At 65.1% G+C, this 21,370-nt stretch overlaps 1 protein-coding gene across 1 annotated transcript in view; it reads right to left on the reverse strand.

Annotated features, from left to right (window-relative positions):
* The window catches only part of GSE1 (Gse1 coiled-coil protein), a gene marked incomplete at both ends in the record, with an annotated part of 107,015 nt that overhangs the window by 18,785 nt on the left and 66,860 nt on the right, over nt 1-21,370 (reverse strand). Inside the window, 2 exons of the mRNA XM_079723865.1 lie at nt 4,381-4,577; nt 15,048-15,266. Of these exons, the coding sequence (XP_079579991.1) occupies nt 4,381-4,577; nt 15,048-15,266 (416 nt within the window). The remainder of the gene's footprint in view (nt 1-4,380; nt 4,578-15,047; nt 15,267-21,370) is intronic.

Here is a 21,370-nt window from a genome sequence, read left to right on the forward strand (position 1 = left end):
ACAGGGGAGGCAGGACAGGGGAGGAGGCAGCCCCCAGAACCCCCAGCCACACGGAGGAACGTCCTGCACGCCCGCCCACAGAAGCGTCCACAACCCATCGAAAGGTTCTGTCGTTGGGGTCATTCACACGGCTGAGAGAGGGCCGCGCAGCAGGCACCGAGCGTCAACAGCAGCCGGGGGCTCTCGCTCTGGACGCGGGAGCGGCCGCCAGTCCGGGGGCTCCGTCACCGTGATACCCTGTTCAGCCTAAGGTGAGGATATCTCGGCCCAGGCCTCCCCTGAGCCCCAAAAGCTCCACAACGCGGCCCCTCCTTGGCCAGATGGCACGACGCCCGCCACCTGGCGCCAGGCGCGGCCGCCCCTGATCAGCCGCAGCAAGCAGGGCGTGGGCCCGGGTCTGTCCACCCCAAACCCACAGTGTCTCCGCGGGGCCACAACCCTCTGCTTCCTCACTGATGTGGCGCGTGTCCAGGAATGACCACTGTACGTGGGGCAGTGACAAGAGTCTGTCCCTGAGGAGACACCCCCTACTGTCCCTCCAGCCCTGGCTCTGCCAGTGACCTTCCTGTCAGAGTCAGGAAATGGGGCAGCAGAGACCCCCCGACCATCTCACTCCCCGTGTGGGGGGCAAGGGACAGACCGCGCAGCCCCCCGGGCGACCCCTCCACCTCCACACCAGCAGAGGGTGACCCCGCGGAGCACGAGGGGCCCGTCCGTCACTGTATTTACCAAACGTGCTGGTGGGTGGGCGCCGCGGCAGTGTTCGTTAATTGGAGGAGACAGGCCGCTGATTGGAATTTTTAATGAGCGGCCACATCTGTTCCCACATGTGGGCACAGCCCCTCCGCTCACGGCGGGGCCCTCGTGGTGCGTGAACTCCAACCTGCCCTTCCCAGGACGGGTGGTCGCAAAGTGGCAGTCAAGGGTGGGACCCACGCGTGCGGCAAGCCCGGGTCAGGGCAGGGAGCCCGGGACCCCCGCCTGGGTATTACGAGCCTTCTACACGGGGCCCGGCGCGGGGTGGCTCCCGTCTGGTCCTGGAGACCCTGGACAGGTTCCATAACTGCCCCAGACCTTGGTTCCCCCAGCTGTCAAACGTGCAATCACAGCAGCGGCTCACAGAGCAGCAGAGACGGGTGCACGGGTGTAAACGGGAAGCGGGGGTCTCACGCAAGCAGCTGCACCTCCTAGCCCACCCCCCTACACCCTCGCGCGCTCCCCGTCGACACTACCACCCAAGGGGCTGTCCTCAGCGTACCGGGTCCCCCTCACACCCCTCCCTCTGCTGGCGCAGGGCCAGGCCAGTACAAGTGCTGACCCCTGCGACGAGGCGCCAAGGCTCCCCTCAGCTGCTCTGGGGCCTGTCCGTCACGGGGGCCACCGTGGAGTGGAGAGGCCCTGTGCCCGAGGTCTGAGATGGACTAAACAAGGGACGGCATGGCCCTCAGATGCTCTCTGGACGAGGACGCAGTGGCTGCAGCCGGAGGCCCCCTAGATGCCAGGGCGGCTCCCCCGATAAATGCCCGGGGTGATGGGACCCGGGGTGACCTGGGCTCCGCCTCCAGGCTGGCAGCAAGGTCCCTCCTCCCCTCAGGCCACAGTAGGAGGAAGATGGCAGCCAAGGGCCTCCACCGTCAGCCCAGGACAGCAAAGTCCTTGAGGGGACCTCGATTTAAAGACAAAATCTGGGGACAAGCTCCGGGCAACTCCAGGCCATCACACGCTTCCTCGCGCTTCCAGCACTGTTTGCTGAATCAAACGGCAGAGTGAGGGGCCCCAGGCAGCCCCTGTCCCAGGGGAGGGGCCCCGGGCGCACCAGCCCCAGCAACGCCGTCCCCAGAAGCCCCCTTCAACCCTCGGCAGGACAAAGCCCTGCTTGAAGGCGGCTGGGCCAGATGGCACCTTCCCAGCCCGGCCGAGGACAAACAAGGAGGTGGAGAGGCGGGGGGAGGGGTGGGCTGGCGGGCAGGGGGTCCAGTGGGACCCACGCGCCTCCCGTCTGGCTGGAGCCCAGCCAAGCTTATGACAGGCACCTGGGAACGAGGTCGGGGGGGTGGGCCCAGGCAGCAGCCCCCAAACCGGGCCAGGCCCAGGAGGCTCAACCAGCCACCCCGAGGCCCCCACGCCGGCCCGCGGCCGGGCTCGCCCCGAGGAACATCTGCGGGCAGCTCTCATTTCTGAGCAGCGGCTGCAGGCGCAGCTGTAGAGATGAAAGAAGGAAGGAGTCGGGGTGGGGGGGGAGGAGAATCCTTCATTCTCTGGTGATTAGAGAGGTTTCCACTAGGCAGCCGGGCAGACGTGCCCTGTTAGCTTTAAAACAGACTATTTGTCATTGCATGTGTCCTTCCACAGCTCCCGCTACCTGGGAAATACCGGTGACCCCGGTGCGCCGGAGGGCCCCCCGTGACTCACGTGCCGTGACTTCAGGAAGCCCCCCTCCCGCCTCACTACTCCGCTCTTCCCGGTCTCCCCCTCCCCGGGAGGATTCAATTCTCCGCTGAGCCTTTGTGCCCGAGCTGACGAGCTGTACATCATCCACCAATCCAGCTCCCTTCCCACCGCCCTCCCTGGTGGCACTAGTGTTTCATTAACCACCGCCTTGGTAAGTGGCTGGAGAGAGCCACCGCGGCCCTTTCTCTGGGGGTTACTCGGTATTTCTGAGGCAGTGAGGACCCCCCACCCCGAGGAGGGCTGAGCTTGGGGGGAAGGGCCCCAAGGCCAAGGCACCTGAGTGTCCAGGAGGGGGTCGTTTAGGAGGCTCCTGGGTCTGGATGGGTGGCTGCTGGGCACAGGGGACAGGACCAAAGGGGAGGATCAGGCCGTGGGTGGCCGTCACCAGCCAGGGCCAAACCAGGGACGTGGCAACAGGATCAGAAACCATCTGGGTCCCCGGGAGTTAGGGGAGACGCAGGTGGTTAGGGCCCTGCGGTCGAGGCTGGTCGCCAGGTGGCAACGGGGCCCCCTGGAGGCAGGAGATGCTGGTGAGGACCCCTCGTCCTCTCTCAAACCAGGACTGCGGCGTCTTGGGCATCTCCAAACCCCTCTGGCCGGGATCCGCTCACCAGGCCCTGCCCTGGCTCTCCCGCCTCCAAACTGCACTCGGGGTAGAGCGACAAAGCCAGGACAGCAGCTTCTAGGCGGGCACGGGGGCCTTGGCCAGGCGATGACCCAGCAGCGTCTATCACCTCGGATGTGGGAGTCAAGCTACGGCCACCTGGCCTATTTCCAGGAATTCAGGGGGTCCCCGCTGGGCTCCCTGGTCAGGGCCTGCCTGAGGGTGGCCCCCTCTGTGGACGGAGGCTGGCTCCCCCCACCTCCAGGGCAGAGAAAAGACAGACCCTGAGTGATGTCCAGCTGGGGCCCTGGGGCCCATCCCCCCACCCGCCCCAGAGGGCAGAGCGCTGCGAGGGGGGTGAGGGGAGAGTTCCCCCCTCCCCCTCCTCCCCCCTCCTCCCCCACCTTCTTTGTGGTTTAAGTAGTATTTCCAAGTGGTGTGATCCCTCTGGGAACTCCAGAAAAATCCAGGAGTGAAGCACAGGGACAGTGTCCTTAATTAGGAAGGGCCCCTCCAGGCTGGGAGCACCAGGGCTGGGGGCGGGCGGTGGAGGTAGGCAGGTGCAGGGGCAGCTCCCAAGGCCACCAGAGCCTCCTGCACGGCCACGTCACACCAGGGACCCACCCACCCAGGCGCGGGAAAGGGCCTCCTGGGGCACGCGGACTTGGAAAGTTAAGACAGAAATAGGAAAACTGACCTGTGAAAATATGGGCTGGTATTTTCGCTATTTCGATTCCTTGTTTGTGCAATAGATAATAATCATAACAGCTATTGTCTATCAAGTGCTTAGGATGTGCAAACACCATTTTACGCACTTTGTCCCCCCCAAGATTTCTATGTTGGAGTTCCAGCCCCGAGGACCTCGGAAAGTGACCATATATGGAGACAGGATCTTTGAACAGGTAATTAAGGTAACACGAGGTCACTAGGGTGGGCCCTGATCCAATAGGACTGGTGTCCTTATAAGAAGAAGAGATTAGGACACAGACACACACAGAGGGAAGAGCACGGGAAGAGACAGGGAGAAGACGGCCGCCTACACACCGAGGAGAGAGGCCTCAGGAGAAACTGACCCTGTCCACACCTGGAACTTGAGCCTCCAGCCTCTAGAATAAATCTGTCTTAAATAAGCCCCCGTCTGTGCTGCTCTGTGATGCTCGTTGTGGCAGCCCAAGACCAGGAACACCCGTGAATATTCCTGAATCACACAGACCCTCCAGGTAGGTGCTGTAGTTACACCACTTTGCGGAGAAAACGACAGGTCCTGCTCTGCAGGAGGCCGCCTCCCCCCCACCCTAAGCCCCCCCGTCCCCGACACTCACCTGCCGGCTCTCGCTCCTCCACACGCCGTTGACGGTCTTGGTGGGGGCGATGGTCACCACGGGGGGCGTGCTAGGGACGCTGTGGCCCCCAGGGGGGACGATGATGGGGCCCATGGGCACGCGCTTGGGCGTGCTGGCCGGAGAGCTGTGGTTGGTGGCCGGAGAGGAGACGGGGGACGACTCGCTGCTCAGTGAAGACCCTGCGGGAGAAGGACACAGCAGCCTGAGCGGGTGCCCCCCGCCCGGCTCCCAACAGCCGGGCAGGGGCATGCGGGCTCCCGCGGACACCCCGCCCCAGCCTGGGACCCCGTCGTTAACTCCCCACCCCCGCCCACGGACAGGGCCTCCCGTGCCCGGTGCTGCTCACCCCAAGCCTCCCGCCGAGTTGGGGAGAGAGCCGGGGGCGCAGGCAGGGCCATCACCCCAGACATGGACGGAGACAGAGCCTCGGGAGAGCAAGTGTGGCTCGACGAGTTACACCCACGGCCGCTGGGGGCTGTGCGCGACACCCCGGGTCACCGGGGCCGATGTGGGCCGCTGGGGCGCAGGGTGAGTGGGGGGTCTGCTGAACCTGCCCCACAAGAGGCAGCAGCTGCACGTGAGGCTATGAGCGACGGGGTGGGCACGAGACGCCCCGAGGCGCACAGAAAGGCCCGAAGCTCTCCCCGCGAGCCCCCTGTGTGCTTGAGGGCGGGCGTCCTAGCTGCTGGACGGGCCTGGCAGGGTGGGGAACAGGTGAGGGCGTGGCTGAGGAAGGCTTGTAGTTTCAAGATATTGAATGTGTTCATTTCAAGTTTTAAGAACTGAGTTATGATCCGGCGCTGAAACCACACAGGTTGGTGGTTTTTAGCACATTCACAGCGTTGTGGAAACATCACCATTATCTGATTTCCATCACCTCCAAAACAAGCCCCACCCTCAGCATCACCCCCATGTGCTGCCCCCCGAGGTGGGTGGTGTGGAGGGCGGCAGGCCTGCGGGGGGGTCAGGAGGTTGGGGTTGGTTTAGCTCCTGGCAGGGGTACAGGGTCATGGTGGTGCGTCGGGGGGGGAGGAGAGGGCGGGGCCTGGGGGGCTGGGAGGAAGTCACCCATTTGCAGCCAGGTTGGCCCGCAGCTGCTCCTCCCGCGAGGGGCGGGGCCGCCTGTGAGCGAGGAGTGAAGGCGCCTCCCCCCTCCCCCACCCCCTCCCCCAGCGGCACCGGGCTCGCCCCAACATCACCTCCCCGTGGGATATCCCGGCAGGCGGGCAGCAGAGTGGCCCCTGAGGGCTGGAGCTGCCGGCAGGGCCTGGTCCTGGGGTCCCCGAGAGTCATGCCCAGGCCCAACAGGTTCGGTCGTGTGCACATCCACGGCCCGCACTGCTCTGGGCTGCAGTCTGGGGTCAGAGGAGACCCCTCACATGCCCCCCAGAGGCCCCATGGCCCACAGGCCCCCGACACAGACCTCACCGCACCTCAGAGCCACGGAAGGCACCCAGGGCCCTGAATCTGGGGCAGGCCGGACAGGGGACCCCCAGATTTTACTACACAGCAGAGCTTCAGCTCGTGCCAGGCACCGCGCTCGCCCACAGTCACGGGGGTTGCGTGAGCTCGGGCGGCCAGAGGAGGTGGACCTGGCCGAGGAGCCTGCTGCTGACAGTCCCAAGCAGCTGCCTGGAGATGCGCCATCTAGCAAAGCTCCCCTCTGACGGGCTCAACTGGGCAGACGTCTGTCTGCGGGAGCCCCACTTGGGGCACCTGGGGCCCCGGGGCGGGGGAGGAAGCTGGGGCCAGCACAGACCCCCCCCCGCCCCCGCAAGCAGCACCCATCCTCCCTGGATTTTGTTCAGAACCTGCCTGGGTGCCAGGGATCAAGACCCTCGTCTTTTCTCCAAACCATCTCAAGCGGGCACGCTCCTGCTACCTAATCAAACCTTTGCTTGAGGGGAGGCAGGGCAGCCTACAGCTCAGGGTGCTGGGAGACAGTCACCCCTCCCTCTGCCCCAGAGGCCCCGACCATCGAGGCGCGGGCTCAGCAGTGACCAGGAGGCAGAGTGGTCGGATGCCGAGGCCCCATGGACGCTGGGACAGAGCTTCGCCCTGAGCAGCGTGCTCCCGGTCCAGGCCGCTTCACTGTGCTTCCCTAGGCTTGTGCACAGCTTGAACAACTGTACGGGGCAGCCCCACGGCGGGGCAGCCCCACGGGGAGACACCCGGGCCAGCCAGACCTGCCCCCAGCCGAGCCGCTTGGCAACCCCAAGGACAACGCTGAGGCCAGGTGCCCCCTTCACCTGCAGCCCTCACCCATCAGTGCCCGGCCAGTGGGCAGTGAGGAGTCGCCTGAAGTCTGCTGCCCCTGACGTGTGACCCCCGATTCCCCAAACAGACCCGCCAACCACGGCCCACACAATTCTGCAACCCCAAGTTGGCTGGGCCAACCACCGAGACCCAGCACCGGGTCAGGATCCCAGCCGTGGGGCAAGTTCCAGCCTCGGTCAGCTGTCATTACTGCCCGCCTGGGGACAGCCGACAGGCGACAACGTCGGCGGCCTTCCTTTCGCAGTGGGACAGCCGCCAAAGTTTTGAAACGAGCTGTGTCTGCCAGGTTGGCGGGGCCCACCCGGGAAGCCAGCTTCCAGGGAGAAGCAGGAGGCAGGCGGCGGGCTGACCTGGCCAGCCCTGGGGCGTGGAGCCGGCCTCTGCGACCGGCCGACGGAGGGAACCCCCGTACCCTGAGCCCTCACCAGGTTTGTGCAACTTGGGGAAACTGGGAGCATCTATCTCCCCACCACCAACCCCGCTCTGGCCCGGCAACCCCGCTCCTGGGGCCCCAGCAAAGCAGGCTGCCATCCGCCAAAGACGCAGGCTGGCAGCCCCTACGGGAAACTCCCGCGACGTCCACCAGCAGCCAGAAGGACACAGCGGGGAGGGGGTGGAAAGCCACCAGAGCTCTTGGCCACCAAGCAGGAGGACCTACCGTGCACCCGGCCTGCACCCCGGGCCGCCCTGTGCAAACTCCGCCTGGGGGTAGAGGGAGCCGAAAAAGAAAGGAAACAAACACACCGAGGACCCCCCCCCCCCCGGTCAAGGGAGAGGCTGCACTGCCTGGAGAAAACGGTGGGGTCAAAGCCAGGTGGGCACTGCTCCTCGAGGGGCCGGGCGGACGGGGGGAAGCTGGAGCAGACACTTCAGAGCCCCAGCCTGTGCCAGCCCCTGGGGCCTCACAGCCAGGAGGGCCCAGGGGCCACACCACCTGAGCACAGAGACTCAGGGCCACCTGGCTCCCGTCCCCTCCCACCTCTCAGATCACGCCCCCTCCGGCCTCCGAGCCCCCGCCCCACGCCATTAGCAGGTCTCCATGGATCGGCATCGTTTGTAAGCGCTGGGCAGTGAGTGAGGAAGGAGAAGGGGAGGGCGAGAGACGGAGCCTGGGGGCCAGGTGCCCCAGGCCACGGGCAATTAGCAGCCTCGTCCCTCAGGGGCGGGCCGGACGCCTCGCTTGGCAGCCAGATCGATGCCTGACCACGCAACCGCCAATTAGCGCGATCGCCCCCGACCCCGTTCTCAGGGCGGCGCGAGCTGTAATGAACCGGCGGTTCACGGCAGGCGGCAGCAAGCCACGGGCGGGGGCAGAGGGGGTGACAGCGCACAGCGGTCCGCGTCACCTCTGTCATCTGACCTCGCGGATTAGCGCCCGAGGCCCCCTGAGCCCATGTAATTAACAGCTGAGACACCCAAGTCGCTGTGAGGGGAGACGGAGCGAAGCCTGGAAACACAAGTGCAGCATGTCAGCTCCCTAGACACCACCCGAACGACCTTAAGCACCCACTGGGTGCCCTAAATAAATAAGGGCTCCTGTGTCGGGACCACCCCTGCCTGGCACACTGCAGAGTGTGATCTCAGCCCCGCCGCACAGCCCTCGCTCTCCCTGGGCACAAGCCTGCACTGAGTCAGGCCGCCTCACCCGGGGAGGGACGGGGAGCCGATGAGAGACTGCGGTCACCTGATGTGCTCCCTAAAGGAGGACTCCTGGGATGCCTTCCCGAGACGCCCCCTCCCGTGGCCGGAGCCGCAGCACCACAGGGCCAGCCCGGGTGCTGGCTGGAGGTGGCTGCGACAGATTCCGGAGCGAGCGCCAAGCAGCAGGGGTCTCCCTGCCCGGCTGAGCCTCGCCCAGGCTTCCACTCAGTGCAGGCAGGGACCCGCCAGCCACGAGCACGTGCGGATCCCCACCACGAGCACACAGAGGCGGGGAATGAGGTGGGGGATCCTCTGGACTCCCCGCAGGCCGGGCGCAGCGGGGACAGCCGGGCACACGGCACATGCAGGGCTGCCCTCAGCCTGGCTGAGGGCAATGGCTCCACCTACCTGTGGGCTCGGGGAGAACCCCCTGAGAAAGAGCTGCAGGGCTGCCCTCTGCCCGCTTCCCCTCCTGGCCTGCCTGCCAGCTCCCCCATGGCGCGGGAACAGTCGGAGGCCCGTCCACCCAATGCCCTCTCCCAGGAGCCCTCACCCCACCTCATGCCACCAGTGGGCGGGGCACACCTGCCCCCAACGTAGCGTCACAGGACGGTCACTAAACCCCAGCTAGCAAAGGCAAGGTGTGGGCTTTCTTACAAGACGCGCTTCCAGGGCCCGACGATGTGGTGATGAGCAGTACTGGGGCTGGGAGGATGGCGGGCTTCCGCTATGTTGAGGGGCATGAGGGGCCGGGAGGGGGCGCCTCAAGGGACAGGAGAGGAACTGGGGGCGAGAAGGCGGAGGGGGCTTCAGCGAGGGGACAGGGAAGGTCGCTGTTGCAGCGACACGGCCTGGGGAGGCCTCTTGTCCCAATGTCTCAGGGCTGGGCATCCCCCATCAGGGCAGGCGCAAGCCCCCCTCGCTGGGTCCCGCTCTCCTCTGAATCCCCGGCCCAGAGCACAGAGGAGGAGGGCAAGGCACCCAGGACGCCCCTGCACGCTTACACCTGTGCCACGAGACAGACGGGGCTGCAGACACGCCGGGAAACCCAGCCCCGCCGAGCCCCGCGGCCACACGACTGACACACGCGTGTCCGCTCGCTTCTTCTGCTGTGTGAGGTGTCAGAACAGGGGCGCCGCCCGTCCCTCCTGCCTCAGGCCGGCTGAATGAGGCACCGCTGGCAGGCAGGGTCCCACCTCCAACCCCGACAGAGGGAGGGATGCTCCCGCCTCCTCCAGGGGCTCCAGGGAAACCAGACCCGCCTGCAAAGCCAGCGACAAGATGAGGCCGGCAGCCAGCACACACGCCTGGAGAAAAGCGCGCTCCCTCCCACGCCTGGAGAAAAGCGCGCTCCCTCCCACCTGGGCTCGGGGTCCTGGGCCCCGCTGCCCTTGCCAGCCTGCTTGTGTCTGGTCCAAACAAAGCCGGGGTCCGCCAGTCACTTCTCTTGCAGGCGGCGAAAACGGTGCTCGTGCCCTCGGAGACAAGCTCCGTGAGGCCGGTCGGTGCCCCCGACACCCTGCTGGGAGGGACGGACACGTGGGATTTGAACAGGCCACGTGGCTTTGGAGCCCACCAGGCTCCTTCCGCCCCGCCCAGCCCTGCCCCACCGGCAAAGGGGCCAAAGACAGACGCCAAGCGCACTGTTACGGGACGCCTCATTCAAGGGGGCCCCGGCCTGTCACTGCCCAAGGGTCCCACGGGTACAACCGGGACCAAGGTGGGGGTCGGGCCCAAACCTGCAGCCCGAGGCTCCTTCCAGAACGTGCTGTGTGGACCTGGTCACGGCCTGGGACTCCCTTTCTCCAAAGAGCCAAGACGAGGGTCGAGGTGACAGGGAGCGGCTGCCCCGGGCGTGCACGCACCCACGCTGTCAGGACAGCTGGGAGCAGCCGTGGCTGACTCCTCCGGCCCAGACAGGACGGGCTCTCTCCCCAGATGGGGTCAATCGGGGGCTCGAGACACATGCGCAGCACTCAGCCCCGCCCTCAGCCATGGAAGCACTGGCCTTCCTTTCCCGGCCCCTCAAGCCCTGGCTGCACTGCAGGGGTGGGGGAAGGTGGGGATAGCCGGGGACGGCACCGCACCTGGAGCTAGCGTGTTCTTCCTACATCGGCAAAATCTACGGAGGAGAGACGTTACCCTCAGCCTCTTTTGTTTTTTAACTTTCTTATTTTTGGCTGTGCCGTGAGGCACGCGACGCGGGATCTTAGTTCCCAGACCAGGGATCGGACCCACGTCCCCTGCACTGGAAGCACCGAGCCCTAACCACTGGACCACCAGGGAAGTCCCTAGACGTTACCCTCATCCTGAGGACACACGGCAGCTCAGAGAGATAGAACGCCGTGCCCAGGCCACACAGCAAGGGCGTGAACCAGAATCTGCCGGCGTCCATGTCCACCCTGCTGGGCGCCCGCGTCGGAGTGGGTTACAGGGCCAGGCAGATATGGCCCCTCCCCCTCCCCGGACAGGCAGTCCCTTCCAGTCCCCAAGGGGAAGACACCCGGTCCCCCGCTGGCCGACAGGGACGGAGCAGGGCCGTGTGGCTGCAAAGAAGCCTCGGGAAGATAAAACCCCACCGAGGGCCAAGGTCTCCTCCTCGCAGCCTCTCTCTGGGGGCCGAGCGAATGATGGGCACGTGGATTACGTGCTCTGAACTGGATTTGTAAGCTGCAGGCTGGAGAGCCGACGTGAGAAAAGACATCAGCCGGGGAAGCAGAGGGGAGAGCTGGGCCACGGCTCGGGCCAAGACGCTTCCGCAGCGTGGGGGGCAGCGGGGGCAGAGGAGAGGGTCACGGGGCAGCCGGAGGCGCCCATGGCTGCAGCCAGCACCCAGGCGGCCCACGGCTGATCAGCCCGGGCCCGGCAGTGGGAGGGGCCTGCGGGGCCGGGGCGGGGTGGGGGGTGGTGGGCTGTGGCCTCGGCTGTCTTGCCTCTGCCTGTCGGGCCCACCTCTCCCACCACCTCCCTGTGCAGGAGGAGGCACCGCACCTGCTCCACCTGGGACCTCTGCCCTCGGGGACAGGGCCCTCTGGGGTCAGCCATGGGGTCCTGGGTCACCGCAGCCCCCAGATGCCAAGATGCTGGCACCTCCAGGGCTGTGGGGCCTGTCGCCCTGGGTCACCCCGAAGAGACGGGGGCCTCGCCCTCATGGAGGGACAGCTGTGGCAGAGGCGGTGGCTCCCTTCTCTGGGAAGGTGGATACAGATGCCAGGGCGGGGCAGGACGCCGTGGAGTTTCCAGAGTCCCCTCTGCTGCCTATGGCTCAGGACACCAGCGAGCCCGAAGCTCTCGGCTTTGCCCACCAGCAAGACGGACAGAGAACAGAGGCCAGGGCTGTGCTGGGAACGCAGCGGGAGACTGCCCTGTTCGCAGCAGGTGCTCAGTAAACGGTCACTGCCGCCATTCAGGAGGGGAGAGCCCTTGCTGGGTCCACCTCCTCACACACCTGGTGACAGGTGTGCGGTGCCAACCAGCCACGAGAAGTGTGCCATGTGTGGACAGCCCTGCCAACACCAGTCTGAGAGCGGGAGCCAGCCGCGGGGCTGCGTGCACCCACAGGTGACAGACGTCCAGACAGCGGATTCTGGCTGCCAGGGCCAGGGGAGGGCGTGGGGACAGGGTTTCTTTTAGGGGTGACAAAACATGCTGGAATTAAGAGTGATGTTCGCAGAACTCCGAATGCACAAAAACCCACTAAACTGTGTCCTTTAAACGATGAATTTTCCGGGACGTGAATTATATCTTAAAAAGCTGACAAGCAAAAAAATCAAACCCCCCACCCCCCACCATCACCAAGCCCAGCAAACGTCCCCCTTGGGCTCTCTGGTCCCCGGTGGAGAGGCAGGCAGGGGAACTGGGGGCTGCTGGCTCTCCCCGCCGTGCCCCTACAGCCCCCAGGCTTCCAGAAGCTGACAGCCCACATCTCCACTCTGTCCCCCGCTCTGTGGGGAACACAGAACACCCACCCCCCCCCGAGTGCTCCCTGCACCACTGTGGTGGGTGCTGGGGGGTGGGAAGGGGGCGCCCCTCCCCAGCCAGGACCATGCAGTCAGTCTTGCCATCCTAAGTCCGGCTCTCCACATCCACCTGGAAAGGCTGAAGGAGCAGCAGTGAGGGGCACAGGGCGTGTCCTCACCAGCTGTGTGACCTCACGCTCATAACTTGACTTCTCTGAGCCTCATCTTCCCCACCTGTACAATGGGCCGACGACTCTGGGCTGCCAGCCAATTCTACAGATGGGAGACAGCCCATCAGAGCTGGGGCAACTCCGTGAGAAAAATAGGGACCAGGCATGGGATGTGGCCCAGAGGATGCTCCAGAGAGTAACTGAGCTCATTTCTTCAAACCAAAGCCCCACTGGGGTGCACCAGATGGTGCACTGACAACGAAGCTCATCACTGCTGCTTTAAACTCCAGACTTTGCCTGGGGCCCCCGGAGCCAGAAATGAGGTCACAAGTCCCCAGGACACACACAGTAACTCGAGCATCAGGGCAGCCCAGGGTCCAAATACTGAGCCCCCCACCCCCCCCAAACCTCAGCTTTCTCATCAGAACGATGGGAATAACCTCGGGTCAACCAGCGGCGGACGGCACGCGCTCCAAGGACGGCACAGGCTCAGGCCGGTGTGGCTCGCCCGTCTCCTCTCTCTCCTGATCCTCTGTCACAAAGCTCCAGGGCATCACGCACAACCCCCAGATCACAGCCTGCGGGGGACAGGGTCCGCTCCACGACGGCACACGATGCTCCCGGCCAGCGAGGCCCGGCCGTCTCCGGCATGCGGGCTGTCCACCGGCCCATCATTCGAGCCGGACGCTGGGGCCAGCCTGGGGCAGCAGGGAGGAGACGAAGGCCATCAAGGCAGGCTCTCCACCGCCCACTCGGCAAGGAGGGAAACGTGCCCTTTCGCTGCCACGTCCTCTACAGACGGGGGGTGTCACCCCAGGATGAGCCCAGCTGCCCGGGAGTGGACACAGCTGTTGGCTGAAGCCCTGACACTCGGGGGTGACTCAGCCAGATGGTCCCGGTGTCTCCCACGTGCTGACAGTTGTTTTTGAAAGCTGCGCCAGCCCTGTTTCTCCGCCTCCTGGTATGCCGGGAAGGAAGACACCAAAGCAGGGAGCAAGCTCTGCCCTGGGGGCTTCGCGTCGACTCTGAAGAGACCCCCACGTCTCGACCCCGGCTCAGGGTGCCACTGTGCACGCTCCTCCCGGGGTGCTCGCAGCCAGCCCAGGACGTCTGTTCTGGGGGCCTCGCCGGCACGGAGCTCACCGTATCTCTGCTCTCCAGCCGCGTGGTGTGCGGTGGCCCCGAACAGCGGGGCCTCCCGCGGCCGGACTGGCCAAGGAGTCCCGTGGTGGGCGTGGCGGGCGAGGAGAGGCATGCGAGCAGGCACTGGGAAGGTCTGTCTGGGTGGACAGAACAGCCCAGGGCAGGCGGACACCAGCGGTGAGGGCGACCCCTAGCAGTGCAGAAACCGGGCCCCGAAGGCCTCCGCTCCTGGGCCACATCCACGCTGCCGTCAATTCTTGTCTACTCCCCTCACATTCCTCCTCCGTCCAACAACCACGTGATCCGCAAGGGTGTGGAGACAAGTCAGGCTCAGAAATCAGCAGACCCCCAGCCACCCCGGTCAGGGCTAATGTCCGCTCTGCTGAGCTAGAGACACCAGAGTCTGTAAAGACAGACAGAGTTCCCACACACGTGTTCTTTGGGTGCCCCAGAGGGTCTGGAAGCCAGGACGCCAAACCCTGCACATTTGGGGCAAGGCAGATGGCCGGCAGAGGCACCCAGGGTCTCTGCTTCCTCTGCCCGGGAGGCCGACCCCCTGCCTCCGAGCAGTGAGTCCGGAGGGTGCCTGAGAGGCCTGCACCAGAACCCGCAAGGGCCCGGGCCTCCCAGAAGCTCTGGCTGCAAATTGCCCGCCAGCCCCACTCATCCAGCCAGCAGCCCTTGGACTAACACAGGCTGACGGTCAGCCCTAGAAATGCCCGAAGCCAGAGCTGTAGTGAGCCTCGTCGTACAAACAGGAAGGCTTCGAAGCTCAGAGAGGGTCAGCGTTTGCCCAAAGTCACAGAGCACGTCACTGCCCAAGTGACACCAGGAGCCGGGGCTCCAGACCTCTGGGGGACACCTGTCCATGCCACCACAAGACCCCTGCCTTGGAGGGATTAAGCTGTGCCCCCACTTCGGGGCACTCGGGATAAAGAGGGTTTCCAGAGACCGTGCTCCCCGGCCACGTCTGGAGGGGCTATCGAGGCCTGGAGCTCCCGGTCTCCTGGGAAACATGCCACCTGGGAAGAGGCCCCCGGGGCAGGCTGGGGGCTCCTGAGGGACGTATCGGGGTGCAGCACATCCACCCTCTGAAGCCACAGCTGCCGGACGCCCCCTCGGTGGTCCTACAGCCAAAGAAGGACAGAGCAGCACAGAGCACAGGAAGCAGAAGCCAAGCAGAGCTGCTGGGGCCGCTGGGCTCCCCGGACGGGCGGGGGTCAGACAGCGCGGTCCCCGCCAGAACGAAGCAGCATGAGAAAAGCCAGCACGTGTAGATGTGGGCGTGCAAGCACGTGGGCGGGAGCGGCCTCGCCCCCGGAGCCCGTGAACGTGCGGGGCGGCGGCTCGTGGGACCGGCTGTTGCCCCCCGAGCGCAGGAGCCGCGAGGCCTGGGCAGGAAGGAAGGGGCCGCTCTCTCCCCCGCTTCGTGGAGCCGCCCGGCGGGCGCGCCTCTTACCTCTGGGCTCCTCCGCCTGTTTGGCGAGCTTGCGCAGCGCGGCAGCAAAGCTGGAGGACGGCGCGGCCTGGGCCGACAGCGCGCTGCTGGTGGCGGGGCTGCCGCTGGGCACCAGGGCGCCATTGAGCGGCGAGGGGGTGAGGGGGTTGACGGTGGCGGTGGTCCTGGTCGCGGTGGAAAGCATCCCTAGTGAAGGGGACTTGGGCTCATGGCTCATGCCTGGAACAGGAAGAGAAGAACCAGAAGTCACCCAGAGAGCAGGAGGGGCCGGCACCGGAGCGGCGTCCGCGCGGCCCGGGGGTCCGGTGCCAGCGGGCGGCATGCGGGGAGCGGGAACAGAGCCGGCGGCCCCGGCAGCACAGGAGAAACGGAACAGAGCCAGCGCTGCGCAGAGAACGGGGGCGCGACCCCGGCGCCCGCGGGCAACCCCGCCCTCTCGGCTCCGTAAGCAAAGAGCCGCTGTGCCCAGGACCCCGGTGAGTCCAGATGCCGAACGGCTCGTCCCGGCCCGAGCCGACAGCCTCTCCAGGACAGCCCGGGAGATCTGAGAGCGCCCCCTGACAGGCGTGGGGGACGGAGACCAAGGCGCGGGGCCAGTGTCCTCGCAGGAAAGAGACGAACGCCAGAGGAAAGGGAAAGGGCTGAACCACTGAGGATCACGAAGACCAGCACGCTTCTGCCAGGCCTTCAGCACGTCGCTCTGGAGGACTCATGGAGCACGTCCTTTTCCTTCCAGAAAAGCAAACAGGCTCATACGGGCAGGCAGCACAGACCCAGGATTGTCCCAGGCGGGTTGGCCGGAGCCCTCCTGTGCCGCTACCACCCCCCCTTGGATCCCAAAGCCACAGGCACCCAGCGGGTCTGCACTGAGAAGGTGCCTCCGCGGACAGAAACAGGCAGAGAACACAGCCACCTGCAGACCCTGCTGTGGTCTCGCCTGGCGCAAACCCCGCCTAGACACTAAAGACCCGTGACCGCAGGTCTAAACCGCTGTCCAGGGGAAGCCCCCTTCCCACGGGGGTCCAGGTTCAGGTGCCACGCTGGCCAAGGAGCCGCCACCCGCCAGGAGTGACATCAGATGCCTTCCCACGAGCCCCCGGCCTTTCAAGTCCTGAGGAGGCTCAACCTTCACCCACTCCACGCGCCCCACTGATAACGGCCGGGCTCCCTTGCGGGCGGGCGTGAGCAGTGCCATAAGTCAGTCTTCTGTTAACTTCTCCTGCCCTCTCAGGGGCACCTGCCGCATCCCCGCTCCCTCACCGTGGGTACATTCGATAGGCGAAATCAAGGCGCACGGCCTCGCGGGTGGCACGGGCAACAGGCTGTGTGCAGGGAGAGGTAAACGAACCTGCGAAGCCCCAGACGGAGACCTAGGAGGGACAGCTCCAGGGAACACCCGGGGTCACCTGGGGAGGGGACCAGGGAAGTCATGGGAGGGGTGAGAGAGCACAAGCACAGAGTGTCCCAGAAGATGACAGGGCAAGAACATGCATTGCCCCCCGGCCACGGCCCCCACACCAAGGGGGTCTCCGCAGCCCCCAGAGCCCACCCCATCTCTGCAGCACTCTGCATCCAGTGCAACTCGAGTCTAACTGCAACCTGCTTCCATGCCTGTCCCCGTGGGTAGCCAGGTGAGCACTGGGGACCCCCACCGGTGGCCAGGAAGGGGTGGGCCCGAGACCTGCCCCGCTGCCCCCAGAACTAGCCAGGAGAGGCCGCGGGCGCCGACACACGGCCACCATCGCCCTCTCGCTGGGCGGGTGGCAAAAGAGATCTTGGGGGCTCTGCCGCATAAACGGCCACGGCAGGGATGGGGTGGGGGGTGCATAAAAGGCAGTATCGAGGCAGGCGCGAGTTCGAGGGAACACCGTTCTCTCGGGAGAGGGCTCGCACCTCGGAAATAAACGACCCGCACAAGCGCCCCTGCGCCCAGGCTGGCCTCCCAGCTGCCGGCGGGTCACGTGGGCGGCGCCACGCCGGGCGACAGGGCACCACGGTGGCAGGCCCACTGAGCGGCCGGGGCGGCACCGACCCGAGGCTGACCCCGTGTGTCCTCCTCTTTCTGGAAGAACAGGGGAGAGGGTGGGAACCACATGCCCACAGGGACCGCAAGCCCACCAGAGAAACCCGAGAACCCAGTGGGGCGCAGGGTCCCTGCCCCAGCGGGCTGGTCACTAGAAAACACAGGTTCCTAACAAGAGTCCTTTCTCAGCCAAGCCGGCACCCAGCCAGCCACTGGAGGGCCGCTGAGCCCGACGGACACCATGTCCCGGAAGCTCAGCCCAGGGCCCCCTCGGCCCTCCCCCCTCCTCCTCCTCCACAGACGGTGTGGACAGAGAGGGCAGGAGGTGCTGCCGGCCACGGAGCCTGGAGGTCAGGCTCAGCGTGGACTAGGCTGCCATACGCTGGGGCCTGAATCCCGGCTCTGCGACCTCTAGCTGTGTGATGTTGGGCAAGTTACTTTGCCTCTCTGGGCCTCCTCAGTCTCCTCATCTATAAACGGGGGATACAGACAAAGTCTGCCTCGAGAAGTTAACTCCGTGAGGGTTCAAGGAGGTAAATTACGCGAGAAGCTTCAGAGCAGGGCTGGCGCATCCCAGGAGTCACTGTTATTATCACGCAGCCGGCCAGCGGACGGGGGCAGAACCCAGGTCTCGGGTGGGTGAGGGGCTTGGCTAGGCTCATGCAGGTCAGGCGGGACCCGACCTGCCAGATCTGTGCCGCCCACCCCCACCCCCACCCCTCCCGGGTCCGGGCCGGGAGTCACTCAGCCTCCACACCCGTGGGTGGCACTGGCTGGTCAATGCCAACACACAGGACACCCCGGGACAGAGGGGGACCGGAGCTCTTGTCCTGCTGCCTGCGGGGACACCGAGGACATGACCCCACACAGGACCTGATCTGGGCAGTCCAGAAGTCTTCCGGGTCCTGCTCGGGACCGAAGGTCCACACTCAGTGGACCTATGGCTTTCTTTTCTTGGGGGGCGGGTGGTGGTAGACAGTGGAGCGCCGCCCTGCGGGGACCCCGTCTGGGCATGGCTCGCACAGGTCCTGGAGGTCCTGACCAACACCTAAAGGAAGGCGTCGCCACGAGGGGCTGCCCGGAGATGAGGTATGTGACGGGGGACCCCGGGGCTCCCTACTCCAGGGAAACAAAGACCCTCCCCGGGACATCAGGTCACACAGACGGTCGGGTCACCTCTCAAGACAGCCTCATGATGGGCCTGGGAGAGGCTGCAGCAGCAGCAGATACCCCCCCAACCCCGCACTCACTCCCACCCTGGGCCTGCCCCCAGGGTCTCAGACAATCCTGAGAGGCCAGCAGAGCACCAGTGGGGACAGAGACCAGGAGCTGTTCAAAGATCGGTCACAGTCACACAGACGACCCAAAGTCACATGGACAACCCAAGGCCACACAGACAATCCAAGCCACAGCTCAGCAGCACATCTAGGGCTCGAACCCCACTTCCTGGGCCCAGATGCCATGTTCTCACCACTCATGACACCACCTGACCAGTCCAAGCCCCAACTGTGATGCCAGACCAAGAGGTGCAACACACTCAGAGCTCAAGTACGCTTGACTACAGTGGTTTAGAAACGTGTCCAAGTCTGGCACTCATCCTTCAAGAGGCGGGGACGAATCCTCCTCTCTCCGTGTGGGCCAGACCTCTCAACTCACTTCACTGAACAGAACACGACAGAAGCGTGGCGACCGCCAAGGTGAGGTCATCAAAGGCCCCTGGCCACCTCCCTGCGCTCTCCTGGATCACTTGAGCCATGGCGGGGCGGGGGGGGTCAGCTGCCAGGTTGTGAGGATGCCCTAGGTACCTGTAGGGAATCCCACATTCAGGGAACTGAGGCCTCCAGCCAACAGCCAACTGAAGCATGAACCATCTCGGCAGCAGCTCCTCCAGCCCCAGGGGAGCCTTCTGATGAGACCACAGCCCCAGCAACCGTTCCTTTACACCAGACTCTGGGCCAGAGCCGCCCGGCCGAGCTGCTCCCGGATGCTGACACGTTTAGGTTTGGGATAGATGGCTTGTTACGCGGCGTTAGGTAACTGCTACACTGAGTGCCACCACCACGTCCTCTGTCGATCACGGCCCTCAACCTCTATTTCCCTTCCTCTGTGGAAGTTCAACCACCTGCAGATACTCTGCCTGCTTTACCCACAGAGTCTCCCCATCGGGCCCCTCTGATGCCACCCAAGGCCATTAGCCACCTCCCTCCCCTTTACCACCTCCCACCTTTAAATCCTTTCACCTCTAAGGGAAAGGTGTCACTGTGCCCATTTTACAGAAGGGAGACTCCAAGCTTGGGCCCAAGGGCCGACAGACGGTCAACAGCAGGGCTGGGATTACCTGAACACAGCAACTGTGTCCCACCTCCATAAAGCGGGTCAGGGCCCAGATCCAGACCCATCCTGGGGCCGCGGCAGGAGGGCCTGGCTCTGCTCGACCCCACAGCCCACACCGCATGCTGCCTCCAGGCAGAGGGGAGGGGGTGGCAAAGTGAGACAGGCGAAGCGGTCCTGCACCTCCCAGTGACCGGTCCCCGTGGCCCAGGGAGCAGATGCGGAGGTCACTGCCCAGTGGCCCTGTGACAGGCTGGCCAGCTGGTGACCCAGGCGGACATGCTGTGACCGCCAGCCGCCAGCGCTGGGCAGGACGGTACACGGGTGCTCGAATAAGCGGGGAGCAGCCATGGGGCAAATCCCAAAATGTCACGGGCCCCTTAAGGCCACGGGTGGGGGGTCTTCAGGTGACAGCAGCAGGAACAATTTTCTCATTTTTAGCCTTTTTACTTCTCTCTGTTCTAGTTTTTCTGTAGTGAACCAGGTTTTTAAAAGTGGGGGACCCACAAACAGATAGACTTGCCTGCATGAGTTTGGAATAACCAACAGGGCAATGGGGTCTTCCCCAGACCGGGGCCTCCTGCGGGGCAGATGCGGGACCTGCGGGAACTGGGGTGCCCCTCCTGGATCCCAAACCCTCCCCGACAACCCCAGCCTTTCCCTGGTGACCAGGGTTCTGGGGGGCAGGCCCACCCTCTGCCCCTCCTGGACCAGCCGCCACCTGAATGTCACTGTCACACTCCTACTGGCATCCAGTGACGCCCCAGCCCCCTCTGAGCCTGCTCTCCCCCCTCCTTAAAGCCCGGCACACGCCACACAGGCCCCACGTACAGCGCCCCCAGGCTCCTGGGGCTCCCCCAGAGCTAGCGTCCCTGTCGTGGTGTCAGCCGTGGTCTCTGGAGCAGCTTCGGGCCAGGAAAGCTGCTCTGCTGATGTCAGGTCACTTAAAATAGAATTCCAAATGAGCAGCTTCGTTAGGGGAGTCTAAAATTAGCATTCCTCCTCAGCATGTGTGCACCGGGAAGGGAGGGGTGGGGAGGGGAAGGGAGGCAGGGGGTCCGAGGGGCCACCGGCAGCTGGGGTGACGGCCCCCTTGCACCTAGGACGTGGAAGGACAAAGGCCAAATTCGGGGGACCCAGAGACCGCGTAAAGGGTCACCTTGGACCTGCTGGGGATCGACACGGCCTCTGGGAGCACACACCCCCCCCCCCCCGGCTGTGTGCCTCGCCCCCCGAGTCACAGGCTCGGGGTCACTTCACGGCTGCTCTGCCCCCAGCCCTGCACAGGCAGATGGGTCCCACACCCCGCCACAGGTGCCACCGTGACCGCGGACGCCCCAGCGGTGCGTGGAGAGAAGAGGGGGCCTCGGGCAGCCCTGCGCCCTCGAGAAGCCCCGCAGAGCAGGGGTGCCTATCCTCCCCCAGGCCCTCATTAGAGAGGTATTTATTAACTTCTGCGCTCCTGGCCATCGACTGAGTTCTTGTCGACATTATCAGCTCATGTAAATTCATTATCCTAACAGCTGGGAATAGGCTCCACAGCACGAAGGCCAGTGATGGATGAGGGCCGGGGGCTGCAGCGGCCCTGGGGGCGGGGCCAGCGCTCCCTCTGCGGCTGTACCAGCCCCTGACACACGGGGAGCTCAGGTGGCCTCCTGGCCGCCTCATCTGCATCCCATGCTGCTATCCACCTCCTGCCCCCTCGACCCTCCAGGAGAAAAGAGCTGCCACGGCCAGACACCCAGAGGCGAGAGCCCCTGCCCTGTGCCCGAAGCTGAGGGCAGGAGAGGAAAAGCCACCAGGCTGACGGCACGCGCCGGATCTCCCAGCCCCCTCCTCCCCCGGATGGTGACGGTCTTTAGAAGCAAGGACTGCCCAGCCCAGGACAGCGCGGGGAGGCCGTCACCCTTCCCGCTCCTTCTACCAAAGTGTGGCGTCCTTAACCAATTCTCTTTCCTCTTCCCTGCCC

The sequence above is a fragment of the Hyperoodon ampullatus genome (assembly GCF_949752795.1).
Source record: "Hyperoodon ampullatus genome assembly, chromosome: 18".
In the NCBI taxonomy this organism is placed as follows: Eukaryota; Metazoa; Chordata; class Mammalia; order Artiodactyla; family Ziphiidae; genus Hyperoodon; species Hyperoodon ampullatus.